Genomic DNA, 15284 nt, shown 5'->3' on the forward strand with positions numbered 1-15284 from the left:
GAGCCACCTAGGCGCCCCTCCTCTTGACTTTTTTTTGAAAGCCTACTTCCCTTTCTGATGACATATATCTAACTACATACTCTGTGTTTTCCTTCTTACCTGTCTTCAACTCAGCCATGTTCCCATCACCAACCAGCTCATCCTCAGGACTCAGAGTTAGGGCCAAAGTATCAGTTACCCTGCTCACCTCCTCCAATAATGAAATGGTCAGCATGGCAAATAATGAAATTTTCAGATGCATTGCTTTGGGCTTCAATGACCCAGACTTCCAGCAGATATCTGGATAATTAAAATCTTAGAGCACTCCTGAAGGTCATGTTAGTGCCAGTTTTGTGATATGTGTGAGAAATGGTCATCTTGCGGTACATTCCTACTCTATTATTTCTGTTCTTATCCCTTTTATCTTTGCCTAAATGTTCTTCAACTTGCCTCTACTCTATATAGTTCATAGATTACTATGCAGATCTATTTCTTCCTGACTTAGGAAGGATAACTGTACTCTCTAGTAGGCCATTTCTTTTCAGAAAAGATACACCTTTCTGTGTTCTTTAACTCTCTCTCTTACTTAGGTGTACACACCATTGAGGATATAAGTGTGTACTTACATCCTCTGTGAATGTTGAGCCACTTTTGTCACTATTTCCTCTTCATGTCATATCCATTTTTCTTAATAAGATGTTTTATAGTTTTATCTGGGTGTTTTCTCTCCCCACGTTCAGTTCAAAGTGTTAAAAATCAGATTAGCAAGCTTGCCCAACAAACACATACTTCCCAACCTTCATGGGATGTGTTTCATACTTGGCCTGTTTTCTTAACCCATGTCTCAGAAAGCCAAAATCCCATTTTTTATTTCTGTTGATATACTTTTCCACTGGCTTTACTTCAGTATCCCCCACGCTTTCCACCTAATACTCCTTCCTCTTCTAAAATCCAGTACAATTAAAAGTCGTGGTAAAAATATCAACTGTGATTCTCAGGACTGGTTTCCTACCTAGATTACACAGAAAGACAGTGATGACTGGGTTTGTTGAGTTTCTGCATTTAGACTGTGACAAGCCAGACATGCCCTCCGGGAAGGGAATATCTTCCAGCTTCCCTGTTAAGCCTAAAGTAAGGCACTCTCTCTAGGGAAGAATGTAAGAGTTGACTCAGAACAACTGGGCAAAACTCCAATAATCCAATTTACTGTCAAGTGTTTGATACAAAATAAGTAGCATACTTTAAACTGTACGGTACTCTGTACTTTAAAACTGTACTCTGTATAGAACGTTCATCATTTCTTCATTTATTTCCAAACAGAACAGCTTTTTTTTTTTCTTATTTTCCATATTTTCCTGGTTTTGTTTTAGTTTCGAGTTCCAGAATATATTCTGGATTTTCTGGGACAGATCTAATTTCACATCCCACTGTCCCCATAAGTACTTTTATTCTTCTTAGACTATGCATCCCAAATCATGATTGGAGAAAACAGACTTACCATTATCAAGAGGCAAGACAAAGGATACCCACAAAATCATATGTTTAATGACTACATAATGCCACACACACACACACACACACACACACACCATCAGTTAATGTGTTGGACTCTAGGAGGTATTGAAAGACCGTATATCCTGATGTCCCTACCTCCCAAAACCCTTTCCAGACTGAGATATTTTTTCATGGAAGAAATTACTGATAATTTCAGTAATATTATACCCAGACTATGAAAATAGATGTTAAATATAGCAGACACTTAACATGTGCTCTTGACTCTGTTCTAAGTCAGTTAGAACCACAAGAACAAACCTTAAAATTCTACATCCCCTACCTTGTCCCAGCAGAAATCTCTGAATTGAGATATTTTGAGATTCTCTACTGGAAAGTTGATTGCTTAAATGTAGTATTAAAGTGAGACTTCTAGTCCACAGAATAAGTCATTTTTGTATATTTCTTCATTTTTGCTTATTCCTCTTTTTTAGTAAAATTACAAATGACTAGCTGCAAGCATTCCTATTTGTTCTAGATTTTCTTTCCCAGAATTAGGTAATGAAAGCTAGTCCTAGATAATCTATACTTTGTCAATATATTTTCTAAAATTCTGCAGGGACATCTGGTTAATTATTTCCGTGCATATTACAGTTTGTTCTTCAACCCTGGCCAAAAAAAAAAAAAAAAAAAAAAAAAAAAAAAAAAAAAACCACAAACCAATATTACTATCTTGTATTAATGTTTCTTCCTCTCCAGTTAGATGAACCAAATCGTGTTGTTTCTAGCTGGAAAAGAAATTTAAGTGTGTTTCTTGGGTAAGTTTTCCAGTTAACACTCATCCTGGGTTCTCTCTCTTAATTTGCAGGTATCACGACAGAGGAAACCAGTTTTGGGAAAAGTTATGCACCGCTGAATTTCGAGAGCTCTATGCTCTGGGCAGTGTCCATAATGACCTCTATGTTATAGGAGGACAGATGAAAGTCAAAAACCAGTATCTCATTACAAACTGTGTGGATAAGTACTCTGTAGAACGGGACAGTTGGAGAAGGGTGTGTCCCCTTCCACTGCAGTTGGCATGCCATGCCGTAGTAACCGTGAATAATAAACTCTACGTGATCGGAGGCTGGACCCCTCAGGTTAAGAAATTTCCTGTATACTTAATTGGCATGGCTGTGCTATGTCTGGCCGCTGGGTTGAAAAATATTGTAGTTGCTGAACACTAAAAGAGCATGACTTACATCTTGGTAAAATGCCTTTTATTTTATAGAATATTAAACTTAAGATTGTAAAGTGTTAAAGCAGTTTAGGAGAATGAATTTTAAAGTGTGTTATTCATAGACATGACTGCATTCAGTATTCATGCTATGCTCTTTATAATCCTTCCCATTCTTGCTAATTATGAAAAATGCTTATGCTGAGAAATTATCTGTAGGGAGCATCTAAGTAAGAGACGGAGACACCGGCTCCTCATCCCACTTCTGTCTGCTTAATGGTTGCATGAGCTGAAACAAGGAACTCTCAGGTCTTTTCCAAATTTAAAGTTCTTACTCTACATGGGAAACCAGAATATTCAACCCGTGATGGCTCAACCATTTCCACAAAAGTAGATTGTGATTTTAAATGTTTTATGGCTTTGCTGGACACCAGCAGATAGAGAAACCAGGATACCATTTGCATGGAAGCCCAGCGAAGAGATGGCAAGCCAAGACTGCAAAGTCAGTAGAGGGCAACCAGTGGCTCTTCCTCTTCTCTCTGGGTGTCCCCCCAGTGCCTTCAGTTCTCATGGTAGTAGCAGCAGGCCAGCTGCCTTCTGCCCTGGCCTGCCAGTCGTTCTCATGAGATGAATCTTATTAGCTCATTGTCCATCCCAATGACAAAAAGTAAACTTATTTTTGCCTGTATGCTTTCTTGTTTTGGCAATTTACTTTGTGATAATAACTGATAAAACTGATGCTTTTGGCATTCATTTCATAAGCTTGAATTTTGCCACTTATAGCATATCATACCTGTTTTTAAACCTTAAACTTCACATTTAATACATTTTGGAAGGTGTTCTGTGTACCAAAAAGTAGTACAGATTTAATCACAGCAAGTAGCTGAAACCTGACCAATTATTTGTAATTAAGCATTTTCAGAGCTATCCATTACGTAGTTAATTTTGCATGAATAAGCTCCAAAGACAATATAGAAGCTTTTCTTTGGTTTTTCTTGCCACTAAAATAAAGATCAAATACTTAAAACTTAGAAGGAAAATTAAAACAATAAAGTCAAACATGTTACTGTATAATGTCTTAGAATAAATGACATATGGGTATTTATTGCATAACAAAAGTTTTTGCTGGTCTCTACCTAAAACCCTACATTAAGTTGCAAGATAACCTGGGGTTGTGAATGCATCACAGTGATCATAATTCCTGGTGTATTTAAAGTAATTAAATTAATTACAACTTTCATAAGTATGGCAATTATTTCTGTGTCAAACACCTGCATCCAAAACAAAAGACACTTGAAAAGCATCCTTAGACTGAAGTCATAAAAGTTCTTGACACATTGAAGACAAAAATAACAGAAACACTACTTCACCTGAAGTTTATGATAGAGGAAACCATATTCATGTGTGTAAGAATAAATTGTTCAATTTTTACTATCTCTGGTCATTAAAAATATATAAAAATAAATACATAATAATAACAGCAAATAATGTATATTAATCCATCAATCTTGAAGATGAAGTTCAGACCATTCCCATATAGGTCATAATTTTGGTATAAAAATACTCTAGTTACTAAAACACTAAAATGTTTTCTTAATTTTGTTCCATTTGGATCAGAAAAATATAAAGAAAATGCCTTATGAATTATTAAACTTAGTTTCTCAAAAAAAATCATTAAACTCTAGCACTATAAAGTTTGTTGAAACATGGGTGCCTGGGTGGCTCAGTGGGTTAAGCCGCTGCCTTCGGCTCAGGTCATGATCTCAGGGTCCTGGGATCGAGTCCCGCATCGGGCTCTCTGCTCAGCAGGGAGCCTGCTTCCCTCTCTCTCTCTCTGCCTGTCTCTCCATCTACTTGTGATCTCTCTCTGTCAAATAAATAAATAAAAATCTTTAAAAAAAAAAAGTTTGTTGAAACAAAATTGCACTTTAAATATTGTTCAAGAAAGTTGGGTTTCATTTTCAAGGCTCTGCAGTTGCTTCATTTTTGTAAAAACTGCTGTCTTGTCTCCTTGCTCAGATCCCAGGCTATGAGCCAATCCCCCAGCCCCACTATTACAGGATATAAATTCCTCTGACATTGGCAGTAGACTTATCACCCCAAGTCAGGGGATCTGGTGTGTTTGTGAGTATGAGGCTCAGCAGCTAAGTCCCCTTTGTCTCCTTGGTCGCCTGCTTGGACTAACTGCACTCACACACTCACAGAGATTTCCCAGTGGTCTGTTATTATATCGGCTGTCATATTTCACACAGATGGATCTCCCTGATGAAGAACCAGATCGACTAAGCAACAGACTGTTGCAGTATGACCCTGGCCAAGATCAATGGACAGAGCGGGCGCCCATGAAGTTCTCTAAATACCGATTCAGCACAGCAGTAGTCAACAGTGAGATTTATGTTTTGGGTAAGAAGCAGCAGATTGCTAAAAGAGTATGACTACTTTTATTTTTCTCCGTACTTTGTCTCAGTAAAAGCGACGTGGTCTCCCTTCCTCTTGCATCCCCGTTCTGGTGTATCTAACTAGCCAAAAATGTTCCTTTGTTTCTTGTTTTCCTAGAGCACAATCAGGTAAGATTAAATGGAATTCCATTGACTTAAGGAAAGCAAAATTATTTGTATGAAATTTTCAAGTCCCTTGGAATTCAAGATCATTAGTGAAACATCTTTATATGTAGTATCAAGTAAAATATTTTGAAATGGGAATAAGTCTTTGGCCACATTTAGTTGATGAAGTGTGGGTGTTTGCAACCAGCTGTGATTTTCTGTGCTCATAAAGTAAGCCATTATAGGTAAGACCACGTTATACCAGCTCTCTTCATTTTGCTTCACCCACCAAACTTCTGTAGAGGTGTTATCAAATAATTCTCATCTGAATGTATTTTTCTTATTTCTTAAATATGTGTGGTCTTGTACTAACCAGTAGGAATTGGTGAAAGACTGGTTCATTTCCACTAAAGTGGGTAAAAGTTCTAGAACATCTCCTATGTTTCCCTTATCCTTCTTCACGTCTTATTTTTTCCTCTTTTATTAAGTCCATTGCTTTTCTAAGCACATTTTATCACCTCTCCTCCCTCTCCCGCTGTCCCTGTCCTGTGTGGGAAAGGGTGAGACTGGGACAAGGAGGCTGACCAGCTGGTAAACTGATTAGTATTCCAGTATTCTTACTTCATCCCATGCACATTGATGACTAACTGGCAAAAACATAGGGAAGGTGATGGGCACCAAAAAGATGGCAAAGAAAAAACATGAGATATGGGCTGAGAGCAAGCCAAGCGTTTGAATAGCATTTGGGGTTTTTGGGTTTTGGGGGGTTTTTTGTTTGCTTGTTTTTGGGGTTTTTTTCGCTAAAGGGAAGCCATTATCTCTTGGCTGCCTGCACAGCATGAAGCAAAATAATTAATGCACTCAAATATTAATAGTTTTATAATTTTAAGAACATTATGCAACATAATTTATGACTACCTCAGTTATGAGACTCATAATTATAATTAAGTTTTTCCTCTGGCAGTATATTTGTTACTTGGTTATAAACATATGCTGTGTCATAGGCCCAGAAGAGACAATATCTAAACCAGGATAGATTGCCTAGAATAGATGTATAACTCCGGGGAGACAAGGGCACATCTCCTAATTATATTAAAGTTGGAGGTAGTCAAAAGTGGGATAAAAGTGATTTATCAACTGAACAAAAATGAGATTTCTGCTTAATGTGGAGCCACAACTAGGCTAGATGTGGGATAAAAATGTAGTGTTTTGTTTGTTTTTTGATAAGTTACATGGGGAAATGCACCTTAGAGACAACCTTTGGAACTCACCCTTGTTGGCATGAACAAGTGTTCACTACATGAATGAAAGGAGGCAGATGTTGCAGGACCAGTAAAATCTGGATAGGTGACAGAGAGAGAAGCGTACACCCAGGAAGGGAGATGGGGCAGAGCAGTAGGGGAGAAGATGAGGAGGAGAAAGCTCAAACAAAAGCTTGGAGGAAACCCACCACGCACAGACAGCTGCAGGAGGGAGTTTACAGGTAAACCGGGAGCCAGGTTACAAAGGACTATAGTGGAGAATCAAGAGTATAATAGTACTGGAAAACTATGCAGAAGCAACATGATTAAAGAATGTTTGGGGAATATTGGTGAGGTGAGGGTTAAAGAACAGATCAAAGGTGCGGAGAGACTGGAAATGGAGAGACCTTCTTGACTCTCTGGAGTCAGAGTCAAGAATCTGTTTTCTGGATATTCAGAACTGAGGACCGGATTCATAATCACTCAAATAAATGTCACCATCTTGTAAGATTCGATCTAAAAGAGGCCACATTCCCAACATTTGCTACTTAATTCCCAAATATACTTGAAAGCTTTGAAATGGAATGAAGTTCAGTTGTTCAGGCATTTCTGTGGCAGCCTCTGTTCAGCTTTCGTTGTTCATTGTATGTAAAATTGGAATTTGGGCAAATACCATATAGAACCCTAAAACCTTATCTGTTTCAATGGTCTGTACAGGCGTGTTACAGTCATTTGTTAGTTGGTTAGCCCTGTCTGCTTTTGAGAATCGATGGATGCCCCACTATGATGGGGGTCACTGCCAAGTATTATTATAACCCCTCTCCCTCATATTTTAATAGGTTTAATTTCTTACTATCTCCTAATTACTCTAGAGGCTGCCCCAGAATAACAGCCTCTGAAATCTCCTTCCCCGTGGAAGCAGTGCGGTAACGTGGGGGACGTCCCAGCTGTGGAGTTAAGTGGATTTGGATTGAGATTTTGGCTCCACCATGTACTACCTGCATGTCCTGGGTCTAGTAAATCATTTTTTGGCTCATATTAAAGTTGGAATGCCTACATATTAGAGCCGTGGTTAAGTAAAAGTTGTAAAATCCCTACAATTTAAGTGTTCAGACTTGATTATAATTACTGGGTTGGTTTTTTTTTGTTTTTGTTTTTTGTTTTGAGCCCCTTTGTGTTCTAGACACTTTGCTGAATTTTTTGCATAAAGAAATTCATTTAATGGTCATAAAAAACTGATAAAGTAGTAACTCTTCTGTATAGCAGACTATATATCTAGACTAATCCTTCCACTGAAAATACTGAAAAGCAAATGTTGGGAAAACATTTTTTTTTCATTTTCTGAAGAGCTTCTAAGACCTGTTATGGTGTAGGAATTTAGCAGACCAAAAGGTAAGTGAAAAGCAGGAGGCTCCCAGTTACGAAGAAGTGAATGAGTCGACATCCTCTCCCCCAAAAGCTACTGTAAAACCAGACAGATTTTTCAGAAACAACCATTTCAGCTCTCTAGGAACCAGCCAAAAACAACAAACTGAGAAGAGCTTCGCTTCTCAAAAGAGCTGAACTTGAGGTAAATCGTTAGGCAGTCCTTGGCATTCTTTACTGAGCTGTCCCAGTTCCCTACCTCAGTTGACCCAGCATGGGAATTCCAGCAGAGTGGGCTAGCTGTAAAAACCAGTAACTTTGTTTGCCATAGGGGGTTGACATGTTTGGGAGTGAAGGGTGGGACACCCACACTCATAGTGACAAATGGGAAAAGCCAGCATCTCTCCTAACCTGAGATTTTAGTCCTGCTTGGGACAGCAGTGGACAGGAGAATTAGCCAGAAACTGAATAGTGACTTTCCAGGAAAACCCTGGTTATGAGAGTCCTAGATGGTCTTGATAAATTCTTCACACATCCCTGGAGACTAGGGAAGCTGCGCAGACATGGAGCCCATAAGAGGATATAAGCTCTTTACACATCCCTGGGTGACTGGGAGTCTGAGCTCATGTACAGAGATCTGAGAAGGCCAGGCAGAAAGTAAAAGTCATGGTAGACTTGAAAACTACCTGAGCTTTGAATGTGCTCCCAACACACAAAACCTACACACAGGTCAACAAAGCGAGGTTGGAAGCCTTACTAATGTTGGGAGTATAAACAATTAGTCTTGACTAGACCTGAGCCATGAAGAAATAAGAGTAACCCATATGCTTTTAAAGAGAGAGAATTTTTTTAAATGGAGAAGAGACCAAAGCAAACCTCAGGAGAGGCATATTAAATCTAAGCAAATTAGTTAAAAACAACAGTAATGCTAACAAAAGAGAAAAATAACCTAGCAGGAAAAATAAAATTAAAAGTTGCTACAGTATATTATTTTAAATGTCTAGTTACCAACAGAAGTTTACATACAAAGGAAAATAAGCAAGGAAGTGAAACCCATTCTGGGGCGGAGGCAGGGAAACAGTCAATAAACCTATCTCTCTGAGGGGCCCCCAGTGTTGGATTTAGCAGGCATAGACTTCAGATTAGCTATTAAATATATGTTCATTAAATGAACAAGAACTATTTTTAAAGAATTTTAAAGAATTAAAGGAAAATATAATTACATTGGCTCCCCAATGATATCAATGAAGAAGTAGAAATTATCTAAAAGAACCAAATGGAAATTCTGAAGTTGTAAAGTATAATAACCCAAACGAAAAATGTGTTAAGTGGGCTCAAAAATAGATTTGAGCTGACAGAAGAAAGAATCTGTGCATTTTAAATAGATCAGTGGAAATTATTAATCTGAAGAGGAGAGGGGGGTAATTGGAGGAAAATTAGGAAAACCTCAGAGACAATATGAAATATCATCAAATCTACCAACATAAGTATGATTCCCAAAAAGAAGACAGAGAGGAACAGAATTTTTTTTTCAAATAATAATGGTCAAAAGCTTCTTAAACTTGATGGAAAAAACTTTACACATACAAGAGGTTCATCAAACTCCAAGTAAGATAAATTCACAGAGATCCTCACCTAAACACAATGTAGACTAATCATTAAAATACATCATAGACAAAAAATCCTTACAAGCAGTAAGAAAAGAGTGACATCATGTAGAGGGGAACAATAATATGCTCAACAGGTGACTTATCATCAGAAATAGTGGAGGCAAAATAGTACTGAAATAATATATTCAAAATACTGCAAGGAAAATAACAAAGAATTTTTCTGTGTCCATCTTTTATGTTCAGCAAAATTATTCTTTTAAAATGAAAGTGCAGGAGCCCCTGGGTGGCTCAGAGGGTTGGGCCTCTGCCTTCAGCTCAGGTCATGATCTCAGGGTCCTGGGATCAAGCCCCACATCAGGCTCTCTGCTCAGAGGGGAGCCTGCCTCCCCCCCCCCCCCCCCCGCCAACCTGCCTCTCTGCCTACTTGGGATCTCTGTCAAATAAATAAATAAAATCCTTAAAAATAAAATAAGATGAAATTGCAGCAAAGACATACTCTGATAAATAAAGGCTGAGATAATTTGTGCTACCAGACTTACAAGAAATACTAAAGGATTACTAAAGAAGTACTGAAATCCTTAGCATTAAAAAGAAATACACCAGAATAACTCTAATCCACAAAAGAAACGAGAAGCACTGGAAATGACAAATATGTAGGTAAATATAGAAGACTTTACACATATTCTATTTTTTCATCTCAATTTCTTTGAATGATATAAAAGCAGATAAAACAATAATCATGGAACTGTTGGATTTATTACATACATAGATATAGTACATATAACAATATCAGAATTGGAGAGGAAAAGATAAATTGGAACAGTGTTGCTATATTTTAATAAAATTAAAACCATATTAATCTGAAGTAGATTGTGATAAAGTAACACACATATTAGAATTTCTAGATCAACTAAAAAAAATTTCGAACAGTTTAAATATCAAAAAATTTACCATGATACACTTAGAAAATGAAAAACAAAAGAAGGCAGTGAAGAAGGAACAGAGGAGCAAAAACAACATGAAAAAGAAAACAAATAGCAATATAATAGTTGTAAATCTAACTGTATAAAAGATTACATTAAATGGGAATGGACCAAATACTTCTATCAAAAGGCAGAGATTTCAGACTGAATAAGAAAATAAGACCAAATATACGCTATCTATAAGAGACACACTTTATATGCAAATACATAAGTAAGTTGAAAGTTTTATTATTTTATAGAGAAAGATGTACTATGCAGAGAGTAACTTTAAGAGGATTGAAGATAGTATGTCATTATGATCCAAAATCGACTTTAAGAAAATAACTATTACTTCAAAGAGAAATTTTATAATAAAATCAATATATCAGGAATATATCACACTGAACAACAGAGTTCTAAAATACATGAGGCAAAATTTAGAACTAGAAAATCACCATTAGGAGATTTGTATCCCACCTTCAATAATTGATTGAACAACTGGACAGAACATCAGCAAAAATTATAAAGACTTGAACAACACTATCGACCAACTTAAACTACCTGACGTTTATAGTACACATAATAGCGAAATATATGTTCTTTTCAAGTGTACAAGGAACACCCTCCAGGCTTTATCATATGCCAGGTCATAAAATAAGTCTCTAGATTTTTAAAAAAATTTTTTTAAGATTTTATTTATTTATTGGGGGGGGCACAACCAGGGGGAGGGGCAGAGGGAGAGGTAGAATCAGAAGCCTGATGTGGGGCTTGATCCCAGGACCTGGGGATCATGACCTGGGGATCATGACCTGAGCTGAAGGCAGACACCCAAATGACTGAGCCACCCAGGTGTCCCTCAATAGATTTTTTTAAAAAACTGATGTTATTCGGGGTGCGTGGGTGGCTCAGTGGGTTAAGCCTCTGCCTTGGGCTCAGGTCATAATCCCAGGGTCCTGGGATTGAGCCCCACATCGGGCTTCTCTGCTCAATGGGGAGCCTGCTTCTCCCTCTCTCTCTCTGCCTGCCTCTCTGCCTACTTGTGATCTCTGTCAAATAAATAAATAAAATCTTTAAAAAAAATTGATGTTATTCAAAGTAAATAATGATAAAATAAGTTATAAATCAAAGAAAAAAGGAAATCCTCAAATATATGGAAATTAAACAGCATAATTCTAAAATATTGGGTAAAAAATCACAGAGGAAATAAAATATTTTAAATTGAATGAAAACCATAGGTGTATATCCCTCATGACCATAGATTCAAAAATCTTTAAGAAACACTTAGCAGGGGCGCCTGGGTGGCTCAGTGGGTTAAGCCGCTGCCTTCGGCTCAGGTCATGATCTCAGGGTCCTGGGATCGAGTCCCACATCGGGCTCTCTGCTCAGCAAGAAGCCTGCTTCCCTCTCTCTCTCTCTCTGCCTGCCTCTCCGTCTGCTTGTGATCTCTCTCTGTCAAATAAATAAATAAAATCTTTAAAAAAAAAAAAAAAAGAAACACTTAGCAAATTGAATCTAACAACATAAAAAATAATTATGTGTCATAAAAAACCCTTAAGAAACAGTAAGCAAACTGAATCCAGCAACATAAAAAATGATTATATGCCATGGACAAGTGGGATTTACCCCAGAAATGCAGGAATGCAAGGTTGGTTCAATATCTGAAACTCAATTAATACACCATATTAATAAAGGTTAAAAACCAAATGATCATCTCAATAGATGTAGAAAAAACATTTGACAGAATTCAACCCCTGTTATTGATAAAATTCTCAACAAATTAGGAATAGAAGGGAATTTCCTCAACTTGTTAAAAAGTGTCTGTGAATTTCCTCAACTCGTTAGAAGGTGTCTATGAAAAACCTACAGCTAACATGATACTTAGTGGTGATTTTTCTGCCTCCAATCAGGAACAGGGAAAGATACCTGCTCTTGCTCCTCCTAGTCAACATTGAACTAGAGGTTCCAACTCATGCAATAAGGCAAGAGAAAGAAGTTAAAGTTATACAGATTAGAAAGGAAGAATTGAAAAGTCCTTATTCACAGATTATATATTCTTGTGTGTAAAAAAATCCTAATGAAGCTACAAAAAGTAAATTAAAAAAAGAAAGACTACTAAAGCTAATAATTAATTTTAGCCAATGTCACAGATTAAAGAGATCACAGGATATGAGGTCAGTATACAAAAATTAACTGTATTTTTATGTGCTAGAAATGAATATTCCAAAAACAAAATTGAGAAAATAATCATATTTCCAACAGTATCAAAAAGAAGAAGAGGGGCACTTGGGTAACATAGTTAAGCATCCAACTCTTGATCTTAGCTCAGGTCTTTATCTCAGGGTCATGAGTTCAAGTCCTGCATTGGGCTCCACTCTGCATGGAGCCTACTTAAAAGAAGGAGAAGGAGAAATATATGAATACATTTAACCCCCAAACTGTGAGAGTCATATGCAGAAAACTATAAAACACTCCTGAGAGTTAAAGAAGATCCAAATAAATGGAGATATATTCCTTGATTATGTATTCAAAGATTTGATACTGTTAAGATAAGAAATTCCCCCAAATTGAGCTATATGTTCAGTACAACCCCTATAATATCCCAGCACTGTTTTTATTTCTATTTTTTGTCTTGAATCTTTTTAAAATTTCTTTTATTCCGGTATAGTTAACATACAAGTTAGTTTCAAGTGTACAGTATAGTGATTCACCAATTCTGTATACTAGTCAGTGCTCAACAAGATGAGTGCACTCTTCATCCCCTTCACCTATTTCACCTATCCCCCACCCACCTCCCCTCTGGTAACCATGTCCTTTTTTTTTTTTTTTTCATATTTGTTATTTATAATTAAAAATCTGTTTTTTGGTTTATCTCTTTTTTTTCCTTTGCTAATTTTCTTAAATTCCATGTATGAGTGAAATCATATGGTATTTGGCTTTCTCTGACTAACTTATTTCACTTAACATTATACTCTGTAGCTTGTTGCCAATGGCAAGATTTCCCTTTTATGGCTGAATAAGATTTAATTGCATTATATATATGCCATACCTTCTTTATCCATTCATCTATCAGTGGACATGGGCTGTTTCCATAATTTGGCTATTGTAAATAACCAACATTTTTTTTAAGATTTTATTTATTTATTTGACAGAGAGAAATCACAAGTAGGCAGAGAGGCAGGCAGAGAGAGAGGAGGAAGCAGGCTCCCTGCTGAGCAGAAAGCCCGATGTGGGGCCCGAACCCAGGACCTGGGATCATGACCTGAGCTGAAGGCAGCGTCTTAACCCACTGAGCCACCCAGGCGTCCCATCAACATTTTTTTAATTTAATTTTTTTTCAGTGTTATGCACCACACCCAGTGCTCCATGCAATACGTGCTCCCCACAATACCCACCATCATTTTTTTAGTTGACAAGCTAATTCTAAAATTATGTGAAAACATAAGGGATGTAGAATAACAAAAATGACTTTGAAAAAGAAGAAAGTTTGAGGACTTAACTCATTTTAAAAACCTATTACATAGTAATTATGATATAGTGGTATTAGCCTAAAGACAGGCAGCTAAATCGATAGAACATAAAGAGAGTCTAGTAATAAATTTTTATATTTATAGTCAATTGGTCTTTGACAAAGTTGTCAAGGCAATTCAGTGGAGAAAGATGAACTCAACAAATATGCCAAGATAATTTGATATCTATATACAAACCAATGAGCTTAACCCTATACCTCACACCACAGGGTGAGTGGGGGAGGAAAAAATAAAGAAAAAAACACAAAACCTCTGTATGGATTCCAGACTTAAGAAAACATAGGACAAAATGTGGTGACTTTGGATAAGCAAAGATATGAAACTAAAAGCATGATCCATAAGAGGAAAAGTGTTGAGTTGGACTTTCTTAAAATTAAAAAATTTTTGTTCTTCAAAGGGCAACATTAAAAAAAAGGAAAACACAAGCCAGAGACTGGGAGAAAATAATTATAAATCATATATCTGATAAAAGATTTGTATTCAGGGGGTGCCTGGTGGCTCAGTCGGTTGAGCATCTAACTCTCGGTCTCAGCTCAGATCGTGGTCTCCTGGTTGTGGTATCAAGCCCTGTTTTGGGCTCTGTGCTCAATGCTCAGTGTGGACTCTGCTTCAGATTCTTTCTCTGTCCCCCTCTGCCTCTCCCTGCTTTCTATCTCTCAAATAAATACATAAATCTTTTTTTTAAATTGTAATCAGAATACAAATAGCTTGTAAATTTTTGCAAGTCAATTATAAGAAAACAATCCAGTTTAAGATGGACAAAAGGTTTGAATAGACGTTTCACATAAGAAGATACATGCCTTGGGGCGCCTGGGTGGCTCAGTGGGTTAAGCCACTGCCTTTGGCTCAGGTCATGATCTTGGGGTCCTGGGATCGAGTCCCACATCGGGCTCTCTGCTCAGCAGGGAGCCTGCTTCCCTCTCTCTCTCTCTGCCTGCCTCTCTGCCTACTTGTGCTCTCTCTCTGTCAAATAAATAAATAAAATATTTAAAAATAAAAAAAAAAAAAAAAAAAAAAGAAGATACATGCCTATCTGGTAAACACATGAAAAGATGATGATTTTGCATCAAAAACCACAAGAGCAAGTCGGGAGTGGAAAAACACTACATCAAAAACTAATGATGTACTGTATGGTGACTAACATAACATAATAAAATAAAAATTAAAAAAAGAAAAACATTTTTAAAGTGTTAGAAAACTGTCAACATAGAATTGTATATTTCATGAAATATCTTTCAGAAGTAGAAACGAAATACTTTCAAGGAAAGAAAACTAAAATGCATGGGAATAGATATACTCTAAAACAATTTAGCAAGTAGCAAGTAGATTTACTCCAAAAGAATTGTTTAA

The 15284-nt window shown here is 36.9% G+C and overlaps 2 protein-coding genes across 10 annotated transcripts in view; one reads left to right on the forward strand and one right to left on the reverse strand.

Moving 5' to 3' along the window:
* Nucleotides 1-15284, reverse strand: part of MGLL (monoglyceride lipase) — a 233392-nt gene that overhangs the window by 197673 nt on the left and 20435 nt on the right. The window lies entirely within an intron of this gene.
* Nucleotides 1-15284, forward strand: part of KBTBD12 (kelch repeat and BTB domain containing 12) — a 76719-nt gene that overhangs the window by 11906 nt on the left and 49529 nt on the right. For all 9 annotated transcript variants that reach the window (XR_007129641.1, XM_047743051.1, XM_047743009.1 and 6 more), the window contains 2 exons: nt 2339-2609; nt 4939-5089. Coding sequence is in view for 8 of the 9 variants with exons in the window: in XM_047743051.1 (XP_047599007.1) it covers nt 2339-2609; nt 4939-5089 (422 nt within the window). In the remaining variant the exon portion in view is untranslated. The remainder of the gene's footprint in view (nt 1-2338; nt 2610-4938; nt 5090-15284) is intronic.

Source organism: Lutra lutra, chromosome 1 (genome assembly GCF_902655055.1).
Source record: "Lutra lutra chromosome 1, mLutLut1.2, whole genome shotgun sequence".
Classification (NCBI taxonomy): Eukaryota; Metazoa; Chordata; class Mammalia; order Carnivora; family Mustelidae; genus Lutra; species Lutra lutra.